The sequence below is a fragment of the Odocoileus virginianus genome, chromosome 4, assembly GCF_023699985.2.
Source record: "Odocoileus virginianus isolate 20LAN1187 ecotype Illinois chromosome 4, Ovbor_1.2, whole genome shotgun sequence".
NCBI classification, from domain to species: Eukaryota; Metazoa; Chordata; class Mammalia; order Artiodactyla; family Cervidae; genus Odocoileus; species Odocoileus virginianus.
Window position 1 is genome coordinate 46,778,777 of NC_069677.1, and position 22,059 is coordinate 46,800,835.

The 22,059-nt window shown below is 34.7% G+C and overlaps 1 protein-coding gene and 1 non-coding gene across 2 annotated transcripts in view; both read left to right on the top strand.

Moving 5' to 3' along the window:
* Window positions 1–22,059, top strand: part of KPNA4 (karyopherin subunit alpha 4) — a 59,623-nt gene that overhangs the window by 26,867 nt on the left and 10,697 nt on the right. The window contains exons 2-13 of the mRNA XM_020913804.2: window positions 5,300–5,344; window positions 6,179–6,268; window positions 6,376–6,405; window positions 6,503–6,555; window positions 8,972–9,067; window positions 9,587–9,672; window positions 11,168–11,254; window positions 12,814–12,983; window positions 13,091–13,135; window positions 15,818–15,949; window positions 19,001–19,129; window positions 21,844–21,948. Of these exons, the coding sequence (XP_020769463.1) occupies window positions 5,300–5,344; window positions 6,179–6,268; window positions 6,376–6,405; window positions 6,503–6,555; window positions 8,972–9,067; window positions 9,587–9,672; window positions 11,168–11,254; window positions 12,814–12,983; window positions 13,091–13,135; window positions 15,818–15,949; window positions 19,001–19,129; window positions 21,844–21,948 (1,068 nt within the window). The remainder of the gene's footprint in view (window positions 1–5,299; window positions 5,345–6,178; window positions 6,269–6,375; window positions 6,406–6,502; window positions 6,556–8,971; window positions 9,068–9,586; window positions 9,673–11,167; window positions 11,255–12,813; window positions 12,984–13,090; window positions 13,136–15,817; window positions 15,950–19,000; window positions 19,130–21,843; window positions 21,949–22,059) is intronic.
* LOC139034944 (small Cajal body-specific RNA 7) lies at window positions 19,344–19,670 on the top strand. The gene has a single exon (XR_011487512.1). It is a non-coding gene; the product is annotated as a small Cajal body-specific RNA 7 (non-coding RNA).

Below are 22,059 nucleotides of genomic sequence, written 5' to 3' on the forward strand. Positions count from 1 at the left end.
CTAGAAACAATCTCTGTCCCTCAGAAGTCTGCCTTTTACCTGACAAACCTTAGTACATTTTGCAGGTTTTATTTTCTGTGTGTGAGACATAGGACATTGTTTTTTGTTACTGTTTAGTTGAGTTGCTTATTGTTTTAGTATTAAGCCCATTGTCTTGATAGTGGTGCTTCTGCTTTAGAATGAGCCATTGGCTCTGAGAACTGGCTTGAACTCCATTGACTTGTGAGAGGCGGTATCGCTTCGTGGTTAATTGACCATGTCTGAGACTAAATTCGGGGCCTCCCTGGTGGCTCAGGAGGTAAAGGAGCCTTTACTGCCTGCAGCGCAGGAAACACGGGTTCTGCCCCTGGGTCGGGAAGATCCCCTGGAGAAGGAAATGACTTCCCCACTCCAGTATTTTTGCCTGGAGAATCACATAGACAGAGCCTGGCAGGCTGAAGCCCATGGGTCAAAAAGAGTCAGACACAGTTGAGCGACTCAGCATGCACACACGCTCTAAATTGTAATACTGGGTGTCACACTTCTAGCCATGTAGCCTTGGCCAAGTAATTTAACTTTTCTAAGCCTCAGTTTCCTTATTTGCCAAAAGAAAGAAAGATTTCTTCTTCTAACCTCTGAAGGCTGTAATGATTGAACTATGGTGAATATTGAAACTCTTATTATAGTATTTGGCTTATTGTTTTTACTCATTTGCAGCATACTGTACAATACTAATATTTATTAGTATTTTCAGTTGTCATATTTTTAAATTCCATAGCTTTACCAAAGCTCAAATGATCACTTAAACAAAGATGGGATAAATTGATTTGGTCAAAAATTTAGGTAAAGATTTCCACACATGTAAGATCAGCACATTTTGAGAAGAAGTAATATTTATTCCTCATGTTATTCCTTATATATAGAACTTATATTCTCATGGAGGAAGGGGACAATAAGCAAATAAAGTCTTACATAGTGTATTAAAATGTTGTAAGTGTTATGGAGAAAAATAAGAGAAGCCCAGTACCCAGATATATCGATGTATAGCTGCTGGATAGTTAGGAAGAGGAAGATCTCATCATGGAGGTGACATTTGAAACACTCGAAGATGAGTGAACACTGCAAATACTGAGGGAAGAGCATTACAGCCTGAGGATGTAACAGGAGCAATAATAAATGCCTTAATATGTACACCATTGCCAGAAATTTTATGTACTTTATATGTGTTCATTTAATCCTTAAAGTAATTCTATGATATAGGTATTTTTGTTACTGTTCTTCAGTTGCTAAATCATATCCAACTTGTGATCCCATGGACTGTAGCCTGCCAGGCTCCTCTCTCCATGAGGTTTCATAGGCAAGAATACTAGAGTGGATTGCCATTTTCTTCTCACAGGAATCTTCCCGACCTAGGGATTAAACCCTCGTCTCCTGCATTGGTAGGTGGGTTCTGTACCACTGAGCTACCATGGAAGCCCATAGGTGGTTTTTTTGTGTGTTTGTTTAATCCCCGTTGTATAGATGAGGAAACAGGCATGGTAACAAGTATTATGGCTGAAAATTAAACCCAACCAGTTTATTTCTAGAGTCCATTTTCTTAGTAGTTGCTATATGGTGTGTTAGAAAATACCTTGAAGAGAAAATTTCCAATGTGTTAGAGGAATAGTAAAGTTAGTGAGGATACAGCAGAATGGATGGAGAAAATCATAGTTGAGATCTAGGAGATGGTAACCAGGGAGGGGATGAGGTGGGAAGACTGAAGCTGTTTTACTCCAAAGTGGAAAACCATTGGGTGGTTTTGAAGAGGGGAGTAAATTGATCTGATTTACTTTTTAGAAAGGGTATCTTTACTGAAAGGGTTTTAAAAAGGGTTTCTTCCCATGAAGTCTATGGGTAGAATAAACCTCCATATTTACTAAAGTTACCTGTGATTTTTGTTCCCACCTATAAAAATCAGAGTTTTGTTGCACAATATCCTGAAATACCATTCATGGTCAGCATTACTTTGAAAGTATAGTAATTATTATGGAACTGCTAGGTTCCATTTAATATGATAATGAAGCATATATATCACAGTTTGTTGTTTCATGTTTTCTATATTTTGGGAACAATTAGTTTAATTGGCTTTTTTTGTAATAGTTATATTTCATTTCTATATTTAAAACCACTATCTGAGTTCCAGAGAATAGCAGGGAGGGATAAGAAAGCCTTAAGTGAACAATGCAAAGAAATAGAGGAAAACAATAGAAAAGGAAAGACTAGAGATCTCTTCAAGAAAATTGGAGTTACCAGGGGAACATTTTCATGCAAAGAGGAGCACAATAAAGGACAGAAATGGCAAGGACCTAACAGAAGAAGATATTAAGAAGAAGTGGCAAGAATACACAGAAGAACTACAGAAAAAAAGGTCTCAGTGACCCAGATAACCACAATGGTGCGGTCACTCAGCTGGAGCCAGGCATCCTGGAGTGTGAGGTCAAGTGGGCCTTAGGAAGCATCACTACAGACAACGCTAGCGGAGGTGACGGAATCCCAGCTGAGCTGCTTTAACTCCTCAAAGATGGTTTGATGACATACTGCACTCAGGATGTCATCCAGTTTTCACTCCAGTCCCAAAGAAGGGCAGCACTGTGTGATTGCACTCACTTGTTAGCAAGATAATGCTCAAAATCCTTCAAGCTAGGCTTCAGCAGTACATGAATCAAGAACTTCAGATGAACAAGCTGGGTTTAGAAAAGGCAGAGGAACTAGAGATCAAATTGCCAACATCTGTTGGGTCATAGAAAAAGCAAGAGAATTCCAGAAAGACATCTACTTCTGTTTCATTGACTCCACAAAAGCCTTTGACTGTGTGGATCACAGCAAACTGTGAGATGGGAATACCATACCACCTGACCTGCCTCCTGCGAAACCTGTATGCAGGTCAGGAAGCAACAGTTAGAACCGGACATGGAACAACAGACTGGTTCATAATTGGGGAAGGAGTATGTCAAGGCTGTATATTGTCACCCTGCTTATTTAACTTCTATGCAGAGTGCATCATGTGAAATGTTGGGCTAGATGAAGCACAAGTTGGCATCAAGATTGCCAGGAGAAATATCAACAACCTCAGATATGCAGGTGACACCACCCTTATGGCAGGAAGCAAAGAGGAACTAAAGAGCCTCTTGATAAGGGTGAAAGAGTGAAATAACTGGCTTAAAACTCAACACTTCAAAAAGCTAAGATCATGGCATCTGGTCCCATCACTTCATGGCAAATAGATGAAGAAGTGATGAAAATAGTGACTGATTTTATTTTCTTGGGCTCCAAAATTACTGGTGACTACAGCCATGAAATTAAGACACTTGCTTCTTGGAAGAAAAGCTATGATAAACCTAGATAGTGTGTTAAAAACCAAAGACATCACTTTGCCAGCAAAGGTCTGTATAGTCAAAGCTGTGGTTTTTCCAGTAGTTGTGTACGGATGTGAGAGTTAGACCATAAAGAAGGCTGAGCACTGAAGAATTGATGCTTTTTAATTGTGGTGCTGAAGAAGACTCTTGAAAGTCTCTTGGACTGCCAAGGAGATCAGACTAGTCAATCCTAAAAGAAATCGGTCCTGAATATCCATTGGAAGTACTGATGCTGAAACTCTTATACTTTGGCCACCTGATGCCAAGATCCAACTCAGAAGAAAAGCCCCTGATGCTGGGAAATACTGAGGGCAGGAGGAGAAGGGGGCAACAGAGAATGAGTTCGTTGGATTGCATCACCAACTCAGTGGCCGTGAATTTGAGCAAATTCCAGGAGACAAGAAAGCCTGGCGCAGTTCATGGGGTCGTAAAGAGTCAGACATGACTTAGCAACTGAGTAACAGCAACAGTTTGAAAAGGTGGCCGTTGATTGCACCAGGCTGCCGAAGAAATCTGTGGCACACAAAAATTAAGACTCCCTGTGAGGATTACTCTGGTTGCTATGACAGTAATGGACTGGAAGAAAGGTGGAGAGCAAGAACAGAAAGAGGGATGCAAGTTAGGAGGCTTTTGCAGTTATCTAGAGGAGAGATAATGGTGAGTTGGATCAGAGAGTGGCAGAGGAAATCATCATATGTAGTTGTATTTCAGATAAGTTTTGATGATTGAACCAATATGATTTGCTAACAAATTGAGTATATAATATGAGAGAAAAGGAAGAATTAGGAATGGCTTTAAGATATAATTTGATCTGTGCAACTGGAAGGATAGAGTTGCCATTTGCTGAAAATCTCTTTGAAATTATTAATAGACCTGGGATATTGGATATATTGCAAATTTTTAAAACTAACATAAGGCTTATAAAAATACAAAAATACTAAGGGTAAAAGAACTCATAAGAGTTCTCATGAGAACTCATGAGAACTAATCTCACCCTCATATGAACCATGTGAGATGGGGTAAAACATATGTTTGTTAAAGATCAAAAGTGTCGGTTTCAGATATGTTTGATGTATTTATTAGACATTCTAAGTATTACTTCATGAATTGCTCTCTCCACTTAATATGTCTTGGCAGGTGCAGTTATTAGAAAGAATGAGGTGGTCCTATACATAATGTGAACTGGTATCGTTTCTGAATGTCTGAATGTTTTACAGTGAACATGTATCCATGTATTAGGTAACTTTAAAGTGAGAAAAACAGGTTAAAAAACAGAATGGTTACAGTATGTGATAGAATAATTATATATGCTCCTTAGGAAGAATAAAATAGATTTGCATATACCATCATGAAAGATCTTCCAGATCTTTAAATAAAATAAATAAAAATAAGGTAAAGAACAGAATAAGTGTATCAGAATCATAATAAACCAAGCTATGTTTATCTTTAAAGAAAGAGGCTGTGAAGGTTTTCTCCCGCTCCCACACCCCCCTTTTTTAATGCAGTTCAGTTTACTAACCTTGTACATATATTCTTTTTAAATAGGGGGTTCATATGGGAGTGAGATTACCTTGTACATATGTTTTTAAATAGGGAATTCTTACAGGGGGTGACATTATGGATTATTCTTTGTACCTTTGTGTTTTTAGTAATTCCTATGTTACAGTTTTAAATTTTAATGATATATCCAATATTATAGTTCCAGTAATAATTTCAAAGAGATTTTCAGTATTTAAGAATGTGAATATGAAATGAAGATAGGAAATCATCATATAATCTTTATTAGGAGTAAAATATGACTTTATGTATATATATGACTAGAGGAAAAGATTAGGGGGTGTACATCGAAATGTTAATAGCAGTTTTCCCTGGGTGATGGAATTTGAGGTGATTTTTTTTAAACAATTCTGTTTAATTTCTTGTAGACTATGAGAAGACAACGAAATGAAGTTGTAGTTGAATTAAGAAAGGTGAGTGTGATTAATACTGTGTACTTTCAAGTATAATTACAGCAGCCATATATAGAGAAATTAGCAAATGCATATGAGTGTCAAGTGCTTAAATGAGCGTTTTTTTTTTTTTTTTTTTCTTTGAAAATGGAGGTATTGACTAAATTTGACAACTGTTGAAATTGACAAGGTGCATTTTGTCAACTATCTAAAATAGAGGTAAACACATTATCTGATGGTTTTTTTCTTCTGTAATTTTAAATGGTTTATAAAAAGTGTATGTCATAGTTATACTTAATAGTTCTGCTATTTACAATAATTGCTCCATAAAAGGAACTTGGCATTTAAAAATTTTATCAACTTCTCAAGTAATAAAGTAGGTTAGTTGAAAATGTATTTGAAAATTTGTCCTGAACATTTTGGTGAAATTCAAGTGGCCCTTAATTTTTGTAAGACATTGTTAATTTTCGTCTGATTTTTGAACTGCCCAACTTTTGCTTTGACTTTGCATTTAGGTAAAGAGAAGCTCCCAGATGATGTATAAAATGGTTCAGTACTTTTAAATAAATATGTATGTTTGGTTCTGGCTTAAACTATACTCTTACCTTTTTTAATCTTTTTTTTTTTTTTTTTAGTTTGTTTTTACATTGTTCACAGTTCATTAAAAATGTAGTGTTTGGATGGGCTCAAATAGGTGTTGTTTATGTGTTTAATTCACAATTTGGTTTAATTGTCTGCATTTGCATTTTACTTTTAAAAGTCACTTTGTATTTTTTGTAGGCACAGGATTGTCTAATTTTTATGTGAAACTACTTAGCTTTTTAAAATTTAACTGAATTTCTGGTTTTTTTTAAGAATAAAAGAGATGAACATCTCTTAAAGAGGAGGAATGTACCACATGAAGATATCTGTGAAGACTCTGACATAGATGGCGATTATAGAGTGGTAAGTTATTGTTATTCTGGTAATTTAAAAATTCTGTGAAAGATTTTTATATAAATACAGAATTACAAGGTAAATTTTTAACTTGATTTTCTCTAACTTTTTCCTAGCAAAATACCTCTCTAGAAGCTATAGTTCAAGTAAGTTGATTTCCCCTCCCCCACCCTCATTCATATTTCTTGAACTTGTCTACTAATTATTGTGTATCTGCATCACAAATTGTTTGGTTTTTTATAGAATGCTTCAAGTGATAACCAAGGAATTCAATTAAGTGCAGTTCAAGCTGCTAGGTAAGTTAAGGACATATTTAACGTTTGTAACTTAGGAGTTCTCTTTTGCATTTTTACTATATAGTAGTCCTGTTATGTTAACTTTGATGACAAACAATAAAAAATAGTCATAGACCTAATGAATTTATTTTAAAAATTATTCTGTAAGATTATTCTCTAATTAAAATTAGCAATTTTCTAATTCACTAATACCTGGAAGCTTTAGTGTACATTTAATATTTGCAAACACTGGAAAAAAGTTGATTTGACATGTTATTGCTATAGACTAATAGAAAAACAGTGTAAAACTTTTCATTCTTTACTGAATAATAGGTTTAACTTTATTAAAAGTGAGATTCTTCAGATTGTGCTTGGGTAGCTGATTCGTCTCACAATTTTCATATTGATCAAATGATAAGTTGAATTAAAGCTTACTACAGCAGTGTACAGGCTGCAAGATGTTAAGATTTAGGGCTACAGAAACTCCTACTTATCATTTCACACATTTCTGTTGTAAAACCTGTGCACTCGTATTTCAAAGAAAAGCCAGAGAAACTTAACCACTGAGACATTTGTATTAATAAATAGCTTGGGGAAGACATGGTTTTATCATAGTACAATATAGTGGTTTCTTTGTTTTTTTATATATATAAGAATAATACCCTATGTTCTAATTATCAGTAGGAAAGAGCCACTTAAGCACGAAATTAACTCATTATAGAATTTTAAAGTGGAAAAGACTTCACGCCTTCATGTAATATCTTATCCAGTGCTTTGAGTCCCTTTTATGTTTATTAGACTTTGCTACTTTTGTATACTCAGTGTAAATGGCCTAGAACAGATAAGGAAATTATAAGATTACAGTGTTGCCCTCTACAGGTTAAAGAACTTATTAGAAAGGTCTTTGTTAATACAGGAAGAAAGTCACAGAAATTATCATATCTCAAATAACAAATTAATGTTAATAGGAAGAATGATTAAGAAATGAATACATTATGCTCACCATTGTCAGCGTTAATTATAATACTGGAGCAGCTCTTCTCAACATGAGTTCTGCAAGATAATGAAAGTCCTAAGGCAGGGTATCTGAAAATACAGTGTGTGGATCCCTAGGAGATCCTGAGATAACTTTAGGCACTGTTATTTTCACAATAATTCTAAAAAAGAATAAGACTTTTATTTGCCTTTTGTTTTTTTAAACTGCAAAATTGCTGGGTAAATTACTGGCACCTTAGCACAAACCAAGACAGTGTCACCAAACTAATGATTGTGTATGTGGTATGTACCATTTTGCAATTGGAGAAAAACCATCATTTCTCTTTAAGAATGTCCTTAGTGAAGTAGTAAAAAAGAAGTTTTCTTTTATCAAATTTGAAAGCTTGATTAACAAAGACTGGGTTAAAGACTGGCTTATTTCCTACTTTGTGTAAAGAATTGTGCCATATATTATGAAAAATACTATGAGGAAGCATGTGGAATAATTGTTGCTCTGTAAGAAGTTTAGAAAGTAATTAGGAAGGCAAAACTATGTAAAAAATAGTGGTGCTCAACAGTAAGTGTAGCTGTATGCCATGTAAATATTCTTGGAATTTAGAGAAAGTAGGTCAGACTGTCAAGAATCTGCCTGCAGTGCAGGAGACCTGGGCTGGAAAGATGCCCTGAAGGAAGGCATGGCAGCCCAGTCCAGTATCCTTGCCTGGAGATCTCCCCACGGACAGAGGAGCCTGGTGGCCCACAGTCCATGGGGTTGCAAAGAGTCAGGCAAAACTGAGCAACTAAGCATACACACACAGGTTGTATAGACAGAGTTTGAATAGACAGAAAAAAGAGCATTCCAAGTGTGGGAAATAGGATTTGAAGGGCCTGCAAATTAGATTGAAATGTTGGGAGAGACAACTGACCCTTGAATTATAGAGGATTAGTTAGACAAATAAAATGGGAGTCAGTTTGTGGAATGTTACAAAGCTCAGTCAAGGAGTTTACATTGATAGGATAGTAAATTAGCAGGTATCACTTGGTTTATATAGGGGAATAACATTTCCTTTAGTTGTTGACAATGTTGTTGAGCTTTTATGGTCTTTAATTTACTGTATAGAGTAGGATAAAGAATTGGAAACTGGTATCAGCTATAAACTTGTACCAGCATCCTGCACACTTTTGTCCTAACTTAAAAGAAGTGTTAAAGTGTTCGTGTCTTTATGGTTGTTAGAACCATGTCTAATGGTTCATGTCTACCATTTTTCCTAATTATTAATAATTTCTGTGAATTTATAAATTAATCTTTTTGTAATAGAGAAAATTGCATTATATAAATTTATAAAGTAACTTTCAGGAAGAGTGTTTGTGCCAAATATTCAGTTTATTGTAATCAAACGTGAATTTGAATTTAATTATGTTTCATTAAGTTTCATAAGGCGTATATGTATATCTCTTATAGGAAGCTTTTGTCCAGTGATCGTAATCCACCAATTGATGACTTAATAAAATCTGGAATATTGCCTATTTTAGTCCATTGTCTTGAAAGAGATGACAAGTAAGTACATTATTTTAAGAAATAATTTAGGGTGTGTCCTTTGCAGAAGATAACATTTTCTTAGTAGTTAGTTTGATCTTCAACGAAAAAAAGAGAAGGGCTATAAGATGGAGATAAAAGCCAGCAGGAAAAACAATGTAAGATATGTTTACACCAAGAGACGGTAAAGATCAAAAGGGAACTTGCGAGTGATATATTTAGTTAGCCTTTAAGCTTTAAAAATTAGTAAGATCTAGTTTATCCAGATAATTACTTAAGACAACTGTTTAGTTAGTAATGTGCAGGTATCTTAATAAAGAGTTCTTAATAAAAGTAAAGACACTTTGAGAGGATTATATGTGTTTTATACCAAAGAGATATTTTAAATAGTCATTGGAAGTTAAAAAATACTGGGTATATAGATCATTTGCATCAAAATATTTAATACTTTCAAAATTCTGGAAGGGAGGAATGGTTGGTAGATATTTTGGGCCAATGTAGAAATTCCTGCTGTTTAAAACAATTTGGTTTTTTTTGTAGTCCTTCTTTACAGTTTGAAGCGGCATGGGCTTTGACAAACATTGCATCTGGAACCTCTGAACAAACTCAAGCAGTAGTTCAGTCTAGTAAGTTGGTTATTAAGAAACAAAATTGTAATTTTCCAAAAACAGGTTATTTAAAACAGTGCTTTTTCTGAAAGAATAGAGCTATTAAATTATAAAATAATTATTTTGAATGCAGTAACACATAAGGCAGTTGAAATAAGCCAACTTAAGTATGTTACTTTGGTCATCTTATCCCAGTGAGTGACATTTTCTGTTTTATAAAGTAGCCGTTTGAGACAATGGCTTGAAATTTTTTTCATTGTTATTATAGGATTGGTTGTTTATGTTCCAACAAATGTAAGTAGGAAATAATCACTGCGTTATGTTATTGTAACTTGAGTTATTTCCATGAGTATTACTTGATTCTGCTTCCCAGGTGGTGCTAGTGGTAAAGAACCCACCTACCAGTGCAGGAGACAGTAGAGACGCAGGTTTGATCCGTGGGTCGGGAAGATCCCCTGGAGAAGGGAATGACAGCCCACTCCAGTATTCTTGCCTGGAGAACCAATGGACAGAGGAGCCTAACGGGCTCTAGTCCGTAGGGTTGCAGATAGTCGGACATGACTGAAGTGACTTAGCATACACTAAACAAAGAAATTCATAAGTTTAAGAAGGTACTTTGAAAATTCGCTTCAAATATATAAGCAGTATTCTTGTCTAAGGGCTTCCCAGGTGGCTCAGTGGTAAAGAATCCACCTGCCAATGCAAGAGACGCAGGTTTGATCCCTGGGTTGGGAAGATCCATTGGAAAAGGAAATGGCAACCCACTCCAGTATTCATGCCTGGAGAATTCTATGGACAGAGGAGCCTGGCGGGCTACAGTCCATGGGGTCACACAGAGTCAGACTCAACTGAATGACTGACACACACACACACATAAGTATACCCGATTGATCTCTGTGTACTTAAATAGCATTTTTCAAAGCAATATCAGAAGGAAAAGAAATGAAAGAATCATTTATTCAGTGCAGTATTATTCTGTTAAATGTCTCTCTGTATTTCCTTGTTGTTAAGCAACAAGCATTTTCTGATTCAAAATGTCTCACATGGCCTGGTTAAAGACCCCTGTGATACCATTTTACATTTCTATATTGAAAAAAAAAGTTATTTTAACTATTGGAGGGTTTTTTCAAATATGAAGATAATACTTACTCTATAAGGAATTAATTTTTTTAATTTAAATCCGGTTTAATTGTGAATAAAGTTTTATCAACTTAATTTGATGTTTGTCTGTATATTGAAGCTGTCATTTTGATGGTGACAGTTTTGTCTGCTACTCAGAAATTTTGTACTACTGTTAATCTAATGAAAATCATTTAATGAGAATATATTTTATATATGTATATATATATTTTTTTGATAGGTTTGTTTCTTTTGGAATTTCAGCAAAGAAACAAGTTCAGTTTTCGGTTTACAGTATTTTCAACTTTTTTTTTTTTTCCAATTTTTTAAAAATCTAACTGATATATAACAGTATCTTCAGACTTAAATGATAGCATGTGTTTTCTTCCTTCAGATGCTGTGCCACTTTTCCTGAGGCTTCTCCATTCACCCCATCAGAATGTCTGTGAGCAAGCAGTGTGGGCACTGGGAAATATCATAGGTTTGTCTAGAGCTCATAATACTAGTCCAGCAGTTGTTGTGATCATGTACTGTGTAATACAAAATGCCTACTAGGAGTTGAAAAAGAGAAGCAGCTTGCCATTTCAGTTCTAGTTTTTATGAACTATTTTACAGAAATGAATAGCATAAATAGTGTAAATGCATAGTAAACAGAAGGAACATTTTGTTGCTTATGCCATTATATCTCTTTGTATATAGTCAGCTCTTAGTTATTTGAATAATTACAAAATATGTGTATGATTTAGGTATTTTCCTCATCCTCCTTTATTACGGTCGGGTCCATTTTATTCCTCAACTCTCTTAACTGTCCTAGGAAATATTAAGAAAAAAGGAGGTGGTAAGACTTAAACCAAGCTTTTTCTCTACAATAGCAGTTCTGAGAAGAATCTTAAGTTGAAATTTTTTATATCTCTTACAGATTTTAGTACAGTAAAATATAGTAATGTTGTCCACTGTTACCACGAGGTTGTCATCATACAGGTGTCTCTATGACTGTCATGTAGACAGTCTCGTTAAATGTTGACCACCGTGATTACCGTACCTTTTTGGTTTTCTCTGATAGAAGAATAATTAAAGACAGCTGCAGTATTTCAGGAATTTGTTTTTTAACTACAACCTTAAGTTTACCCAAACTCAAAAATTCAAAAACCTGGAGAATGGAAAAAATCTGGGGTCTGAACTGTATTGTGTACCATTATATTAAAAGTTATTTTTGCCACAGATTTTTTTTTTTTTTTTTGCATGGAAGTAATCAGCCTTGCTCTGATAAAGCTCTTCTTTATTACCCTTTTGGGGGCCAAGATGGAAGGTGAAGTATGGTTAGTGCCCCACAGTTGTGAGTTTTCAAATAGACAGATTTCCCTATAAACCGTTCTTGGTATACAATATATTGCTGTTAGGAATGCTATCATTTGTGTATCCAGAGTCCTTACTTTATATCAAATTTTAGATTTATAACTATTAATACCACATCTTGATCTTTGGTTTTTAATTCCAGTGACACTGTAGAATAAATGGATACAAAAAGAACAAACATTTTATCTTCAAATACTGTAGACATAGTTTATAAGTCCATAGAGTAATTTATAGTTAATACTCTCTCTGCTTTGACATCAGGTCGTCAGTATAAATTCTAGATATTTTTCTCTGTAATGGTATTCCCATGTATTTCTTTTTATAACATGAAGTTTTCTTAAACTTTGAGTACCATTGAGAGAGAAGACAAAAAGTAACAATTCTCTATTCACCAAGTACTTGAAAACCTTATTTAGGCTTCTGGCATTTAGATGGCAAAAAAGCATTTTCTAGGTGAGCAGCATATAAACTTGAATACATGAATAATGTACAAAGGAAGTCTTGGTACCTTACGTTACATCTCTTGACTCAAAGACCCAAAATGTGAGCTAGGTTATTATTGTCTTCAACTGTTGCATATATCAAAATAGTGTATATGGTTCAAGTACAATAGGCAGCATATTGAACCCAGTGCTTTATGTTTTCTGAATTACTTATTGTACTAATAAATCTTCCTTCCTACAGGTGATGGGCCACAGTGTAGAGATTATGTCATAAGTCTTGGAGTTGTGAAACCTTTACTTTCCTTCATAAGTCCATCTATTCCTATAACATTCTTAAGAAATGTTACTTGGGTTATGGTCAACTTATGTCGCCACAAAGACCCACCACCCCCAATGGAAACCATTCAGGAGGTAACAAGTGTTTTGTGTTTGTTTTTTTTTTAAACTAAAATAGATATTATTATGTGTATATTTTTATCTATGTATATTTAAAAATCTATATATTTCTCCCTCTTTAGATTCTTCCAGCTCTTTGTGTTTTAATTCATCACACTGACGTAAATGTGAGTAAATGCTTCCCATCATATATTTTTATGTGTATGTATATTTAAGGCTTCACCCTAGTTCAAGAGCTGTTACACATAGTTTGGTATTTTTATATTTACTCTGTGCTTACCCATATCACAAAATGTAAATTCCAAGTGAAATCAAGCCTGTTATTTTGGTCTGGGCAGTAATGTATGTGCATATATTATGTATTTGTGTTGCAAAAACTTACATTGGAAGTTGTTAAAGTTGCCAGTTAGTAAGCTCTCGCTAAGATTATATATTTGACTGTTCATAATCGCTTTATGAAAGCTCATTTTGACAGCTGGCCAGTGAAAGAACACATACACCTAGTGGTGTTATTTTTTGAAAGGTTAAAAAAAAGCATATGTGCCTTAATGCATGCATTTGCATTCACACACCATTCTCACACCGAACCATAAACATCAGTTGCTCTTTAATTTCATTATTACTCTATTAATTCATTTATAGTGACTTTGCTAATGGTCTCACTTGGTATAAAGATAATTCTTGAGTATCCAAACAACAGGGGGGAAAAATCAGTGTAAACCAGATTTTAAACATAATAAATATATCCTACTCATTCTTTCTAACACAGAGAGCAAAGGAAAAAGCAACTCAGGAGGAATGAATAAGTAGGAAACAGCTCTAACTGCTTATAAAGTCAGTTTAGCCTTCCTGTGTTAGAGGAGCTAGAAATTTGTGGGTAAAAGGAAATCACATGGACAAAACACATAGCATCCATCAGAAACTTGTGTAGTTCTTCAAAAACACAGTTTGGTATGATCAGTGTGTGACAAACTGCTTCATTTCTTCAGTTTCTTAGGTAGTAATACCTTTTTGCCAAGATCTCTCTAAAGATATGGAACAACTTAAACTTCAAATTATACTGCATTAAGTTAGAATTATATTATGTGTTTGACATACATAGAGTAACATGATCTTTGCTCTAAAGATATTTTTTATAGCTCCACATAGTCTAAGATCTTTAAAAGCAAACAGAAAACACACATGTAAGCAAATTTTGGTTTTGGCTTTTTATAGTCAAATTTTTCATATTTTAAAAGATTTCCAAGAAAGATTAATCTCAAAGTTTATAAGTCTACTGGAAAAACCAGACATCTTGGTTGACCTTATTCAGAGCTGTATTGTGTTCTTTCCACTTGTTTACTCTAGTCCATTTGAGATTGTAACTCCGTTTTTCTTGCTCTTGATGTTATCTTGAACTTCCCAAGCCAGTTTGCATTGTTCTTTTTTTACTAGCATTAGTAATATTGTTTGCTAAATAATAATGTTTACTAAAAATAAAATCTTCTTAGGTTAACACTTAGAAATCAGGCCATCAAAGAAGTAAAAATAACTAAAATAACGAAACTGTTTCCACAAACCATAAGTGAAATATTGAAATTACACTAGAGTTGTAATTAGTAAACTTATCCATAGACTTAACTTTGCTGACACAAAAAGTGCATATGAAGTTACTTTTGTAAGTTGAAATTTAGTTGTCTCACATGTTTTGATACTTCATTATATATGTGAATTTTTTCATTCAATGTCTTATTTTTACATTAAAAAATATCCATAGTGCTTTCTTGAATTCCTGAAAGGAAAAATGACAAAGTGCTGTTTTCTTCTAGAGGCTTCTTGGATGTTATAAATATACATTGATTTAGAACTTACAGATTTCAGACTTGTTTGGCTTGTCTTTTGACATAGAGTTCATATTCTAGAAAGGCTTTGAAAGTAAAGTTTCAGGCATAATTATTTATTACTGTGTCTTTGTCAATAATTGCATTATTTAGCAACTTAACAGTTGTTTGTCATACTTTGTTTTGCCATAACTTCTAATTAGGACTTAACATACAAAGATGAAACACAGTGGCCTGTTGTACTTTGAAATATAATCATAGTAAGTTAATTACATGAGCTTTTTTGAAAAAAGTAGTTTTGGCAGCTGATGTAAATTGTAGTTTGGTTGGTTGGTTCATTGTTTTGTTTTTTTAAACCAGAACATGTTTTTTGATTATAGATCTCACAGATTGACCTGTGGTTGCTTTTAATGTCTTTATCTGTAGCTGTCAGAGACTTCTGCTGTTTGGGTAGTTGCCTCTAGCTTTACAGAGCAAAGCAGACTGGTTGGAAAAGATGAAAGTACTGTAATCCCACTACTGGACTGTTGGCTTTGGACCAGCCAGCATGGTACTGCTGTGAGAACAGCTTGAGTGTATTCACCTACCCCAGATGTTTTTATTGTGAATACGTATACATATAATGTTGGATACATACACTCTTTCCACCTAAATGCATTTATCACAATGTCCTTGGGCCTGTTATCCCTCAATCTGAGCATTTGGGAAAGAGAATGTCCTTTCCTCATATTTTATGTGCTACATAAAATATTTGTATATTTGTATCTTTGAGGAGTGGCTATCAATCTGTGATTGGGATCATAATTAACCTCAATATCCTAAATATGACTGGAACATGAACATACTTGATACAGACATTCATAGTTGATTATGCTTAGTATCATAGAGAAGACTAACATTCCAGTGATTTTAAGTGAGAGCAAACAGAAGAAAGAAGATGGTAGAACAATCAGAGGCTAGTCCATATGGTTAACAATTTTTGAAATGAGAAAGTATTCAAGGATTATCTGAATTTTTTTTATTCATTAGATATTGGTAGATACAGTCTGGGCCCTCTCTTACCTTACTGATGCTGGCAACGAACAGATACAAATGGTAATAGACTCTGGAATAGTCCCTCATTTGGTTCCTCTCCTCAGCCACCAGGAAGTTAAAGTGCAGGTGAGTTTTTTATTAATAAAAACATGCTACTGTCTGCTTTAAACATGACATTCAAATATGGATAATATCAATAGTTTATAAAGTATTTTTTAGTCTAATAAAACATATCTGTGATGGAAAAGAGTGAGTTATTATATCCCCATTTTAAAGAAGGAGAAAATCAGGTATGATTACTACAAGAATATCCCTTTTCCTTCAGAAAAAAAAAAAGCCCAGTTGACTTCTTTGTAAATTACTGATCTCTAACGTAGAGCAGGGCAGTTCTTAAAGCAACTTAGGTAGCATCTGAAACAAGTATTGATGATTTTATTTTTCCTACTTTCCCTATTTTTCTTCTTTCACTCTCCTACTCTTTTTTTCCTCTACAGCTGTCCTTTTTTACTCTTCTTCACTGCACCTGGCAAGTTTAGATAATGCTCAGCATCACTGGCACTGTGATAAAGACTTTGTACTGAAATGTGCTGCTTGGGGGCTTCCTGACTTGTATTCTTCCAGTTGTTTAAAATCGTTTTCTTTGATTTTTGTTTTATTGTATTATTTTAAAATCTTTCTGTAGAAGTATCCCAAGGAACCTACATCTAGAAAGAGCAAATAAAGAGAAGGTGAAAAGTTCACACAGTTACAAGCACTAACTGTCAAACTATGGTGGTAAAGGGAGGTGCCACAAGCTCTGCCTGTCCTCCTTAGGTAAATAGCGTGCTTTAATCATAGAATGGCAAAGAACTTGTAAACTGCAATAATAGCATAAGGAAAACTGTTAACCAGATTCACTTTATCAACCTTGGCTAGATGATAAAATCAGGTGTGTGAAGTTTAAAGAAAAAAATTGGTTTCCCTTGCCCAGCTTTTAGAATTTGTTTCAGTAAATCTGCTATATTTCCTAGAAATCTGGGCTTTAAAAAGCTCTTTAGGTTATTACTATGCTGTCAAAATGAAAACCCATCTCTAAAATTGAAAGCACTTGAAAGAAAAGAAGGAACACTTAGCTAAATTCAGAAATAATTGATTAATAGAATACTTTGTCATTTAGGGGTATTTCTAGTCTATTTTAAATATTCCTACTAAATTCTTATCATGAAGTTTGCATTTCTTAAGTGTGGTACTTAAGTCTTGGTATAGGTTTTTGGTTTGCATTTTGTTTTTGTTTTTTCTGAATGCATCTTCACTTTTAATACTGGACTTTGAGAAAATAGGGCTGAGACCTTTACTTTAGCCAGGTCTCAAAGAAATTTAATGTTATATACCTTACCTGATAACTAATACAGATTTTTTAAAATTTTAAAAATTTTTCATGCCATAACTTTGGCATGTAGAAAGAATAATGAACTATGTAGGTTTCCTGTATATTTCTACTTGCCCTCCAGATTACTTAGACACAAATCCCAGATATTGTATAATTTCATCCAGCTTGCATCTGTAAGAAGTAAGCCTATTTTTTTAACATTCACAGTACCCAGAGCACTTTAGAAATAATCATTAAAATCCAGTCAGTATCTGAATTTTACTTTTTGCCTCATTTTTTTCCACAACTTGACAAAATCAGTAGGTATTCAAACAAGGTCATCACATTACATTTAGTAGTTGTGTTCTTATGTTTCTGTTACTCTTCCTTTTTTCTTTAGCTTATTAAATTTATTTGTTGAAGAAACTGGCTCACTATAAAACATTTTTGAAAGAAATAAGACCTAAATAAGTAGAAAGATACCTATGTTTGTGGATTGGAAGATTCAGTATTAGGATGGCAGTGGTTCCCAAAATTATCTATAGATGAAATGCAGTTCTTGTTAAAATCCATATTGAAAATACAGTGGACCCAGAAACAGCTGAAACAGTCTTGAAAAATGAATCAAGTTTGGGGACTTCTCACTTCAAAACCTGACTACAAAGCTAGAGAAAACAAAATGTTGTGATTTTTGTATAAGGATAGACATACAGATCAATGAAATAGAATCAAGAGTCCAGAAAGAAACTCATACATTTGTGATCAATTGATTTTCAACAAGGGTGCCAAGAAAATTCAATGAGCAAAAACAATCTTTTCAACAAGTGGTGCTGAGGCTACTGGATATCCATATATAAAGGAATGAAGTTGGATACCTATTTCACACCATTTTTTTAAAAAATAAACTTAAAAATGAATCAAACAGCTATTATGAAACATCTGGACATATAAACCTCTTAGAAGGCATAAATCTTCGTAACCTTGAATTAGTAGTTTCTTAGATTTGACAGTGCAAGAAGCCAAAGAAAAAAATGGCCAAAAAAAAAATTGGACTTCCAAAATTTGAAACTTCTAAAGAGACCATCAAGAAAGTGAAAAGACAGCCCACACAGTGGAAGGGGATATTCACAAATCATATATGAAATAGGATTTGTGTCCAGACTATATAAAGAACTTTTAAAACCCAACAAAAAATGGCAACCCAATTCTAAATGGTTTTTAAAAATTGTTGTTTTCCAAAGAAGATATACAGATGGTCAGTAAGCACGTAAGATGTTCAACATCATTCGTCACTAAGGCAGTGTAAATCAAAGCCACAGTGAAGTACCACTTTATACATACCAGGATGGCTATAATCAAAGAGACAGTAACGTGTTGGCAAGAATGTAAAGAAAGTATGATCCTCATACATTACTGGTAAGAATGTAACATGGTATGGCCTCTTTGGAATATAATTTGACAGTACCTGGAAAAATAAGAGTTATTATATGACCCAGGAATTCCACACCCAGGTGTATACCCAAGAAAACTGAAAACGTGTTCACACAAAAACTTTTGTATTATCTTATTTTCTGTATAGTCATAATTGTTATCTAAAGTTATCCTTCATACTTACTTGTTTATTGACCGTTTCCTCTTACAGTAACGGAGGCTCCCTAAGAACTGAGGTTGTATCTGTCCTATTCACTCCTCTGTCTGACACAACTTGCTCAAAAATACAGGTTGCCATGAATGAATGAAGATACTTCTCATAGCCTGCCTAATACACCTTTGTGTATAAGGAGTGATTCCTATAGAACAACATATTATTAAATATTTTTATGTTTCAGACAGCAGCACTTCGAGCTGTAGGCAATATTGTTACTGGAACTGATGAGCAAACACAAGTAGTTTTAAACTGTGATGCTCTTTCACACTTCCCTGCACTTCTGACACATCCCAAAGAGAAAATTAATAAAGTAAGTATTTTTAAATACTGTTTAATAGCATGTGAAGAAACCATTTTCATTTATGAAATTAGGGGGTTGAGTATCTTTAATATTTATTGTTAATATAAGTTGTCATTTAGACATTAAGAGAAAGTAAGATATTTTACTCTTTATGATATGGACTGGTACATGATTTTCCATTTTTACAATAAACCAGTTGCAAACAGTGCAAACTTGGCTCTCCTGGAAATGATGAAATAGAGATAATTGGGTGTTAAATGTTGTATGATTAGAAAATTTTAATATCTAAGTTTAGTAATCTTAAGTTTAATATTTTTTAACTGATAGTGTGTGTGTGCGCGTGTGTGTGTGTGTGCTTGTGGAGGCTATGAAGAGGGGGCGCTGACTGGTGGTGCTGATACTGGAGTGCATCTGAGGCTGTTGTAGAAGCACATGGGTTGTTGATTACAACACTGCCGATGATTATAGCCCGGGAGCAGCTCACCTAAGTAGCCTGGCACCCTAAAATCTCTGACAGGTTCATTGAACGTGATCCTGTGATCTGATCCAAAAGAGCCTTCTGCACATTAGGAGTAAAACTTGTTTACTTGTTTTTTAAAAGAGAGAAAATGTTTCCTTTAGTAAATTCATATGTTTAATAAGTTTATTAAGTTTGTAAATTATACTAATATCCTACATAGGACACTAGGCAGATATTTTGTCTCATTTCATTCTGTGTTTTCAAGTGACTTTTATTTTCTATAAGGAAAAGTGACTTGTAATCATCTTGGTAGCAGTAGCACCATCATGGTATAAAGGGTAGCATAAAAAGATCATTGAGGTAGACCAGTAAAGCAGTTGGACATCTGATTCTGTTTTATCTTTGCAAGAGATGGTACAGTGAATGAATATTACAAATAAGTATACAAAAACAATCCATTCATTTTTGTGTGTTTCCATCATCATGAATAATTGAGATACTCATCTGTTTTGGCTAGGACTTTTGATCAGAATAGAAGAGGGAATAAATAAGATTTGTGTTTGTATTCAGTTCAGTTGCTCCGTCATGTCTGACTCTTTGCGACCCCATTAAATGCAGCATGCCAGGCCTCCCTGTCCATCATCAACTCCTAGAGTCTACTCAAACTCGTCCATTGAGTTGGTGATGCCATCCAGCCATCTCATCATTTGTCGTCCCTTTTTCTCCCACCTTCAATCTTTCTAGCATCAGGGTCTTTTCCAGTGAGTCAGTTCTTCGCATCAGGTGGCCAAAGTATTGAAGTTCCAGCTTCAGCATCAGTCCTTCCAGTGAATATTCAGAACTGATTTCCTTTAGGATGGGCTGGTTGGATCTCTTTGCAATCCAAGGGACTCTCAAGAGTCTTCTCCAACACCAGTTCAAAAGCATCAATTTTTCAGCACTCAGCTTTCTTTATAGTCCAACTCTCACATCTATACATGACTACTAGAAAAACCATAGCTTTGACTAGACAGACCTTTGTTGGCAAAGTAATGTCTCTGCTTTTTAATATACTGTTTGGGTTGGTCATAACTTTTCTTCCAAGGAGCAAGTGTCTTTTAATTTCATGGCTGCATTCACCATCTGTAGTGATTTTAGAGCCCCAAAAAAGAAGTCTTCCACTGTTTCCCCAGCTATTTGCCATGAAGTGAAGGGACCAGTTTTCTGAATGTTGAGTTTTGAGCCAGCTTTTTCACTCTCCTCTTTTACTTTCATCAAGAGGCTCTTTGGTTCTTCACTTTCTGCCATAAGGGTGGTGTCGTCTGCATATCTGAGGTTATTGATATTTCTCCCGGCAATCTTGATTCCAGTTTGTGCTTCATTCAATCCAGAATTTCTGCATATAAGTTAAATAAGCAGGGTGACAATATACAGCCTTGTTGTGCTCCTTTCCCGATTTGAAACCAGTCAGTTGTTCCATGTCCAGTTCTAACTGTTGCTTCCTGACCTGCATACAGATTTCTCAGGAGGCAGGTCAGGTGGTCTGGTATTCCCATCTCTTGATGGATTTTCCAGTTTGTTTTGACCCACACAGTCAAAAGGCTTTGGCATAGTCAATAAAGCAGAAGTAGATGGTTTTTCTGGAACTCTCCTGCTTTTTCAATAATCCAACGGATGTTGGCAATTTGATCTCTGGTTCCTCTGCCTTTTCTAAAACCAGCTTGAACATCTGGAAGTTCACGGTTCACGTACTGATGAAGCCTGGCTCGGAGAATTTTGAGCATTACATTACTAGAGTATGAAATGAGTGCAGTTGTGCAGTAGTTTGAGCATTCTTTGGCATTGCCTCTCTTTGGGATTGGAATGAAAACTGCCCTTTTCCAGTCCTGTGGCCACTGCTGAGTTTTCCAAATTTGCTGGCATGTTGAGTACAGCACTTTCACAGCATCATCTTTTAGGATTTGAAAAGCTCAGCTGGAACTCCATCACCTCCGCTGGGTTGTTACAGTTCATCAATTCCTTAGTATTTGTTAGCCAAGCTTCTTTATAGTCTTACTGCTTAGAACGTTTTCAAGAAGTTTTTAGAGGGTTAGTTTATTTCATTAGCAATTTGTCCAGGGAAAAATACAGAAAGGGGAACAGGGAAATACAGATTCTGAAATTTTTTATTATGGAACTAATTCCATAGTAAAAATCATTTGGTCATGGTAGTGAATGCTTTTTCCTAGTTCAGCTGCAGATTTTATTTTTTAGTAAGAAATATTAAAGGAGTTTTTTTCTACAGGAAGCAGTGTGGTTCCTCTCTAACATCACTGCAGGAAATCAGCAGCAAGTTCAGGCAGTAATTGATGCCAATCTTGTACCAATGATAATACACCTTTTGGATAAGGTAAGAAGGTCATCTTGTTAGTATCTGTGTAAGAGGAAAAGAACTTAATATAACTAATTATGTGAATATATATTTTTCTGTTTAATTAGAATCAATATAGTGGCATAAGTA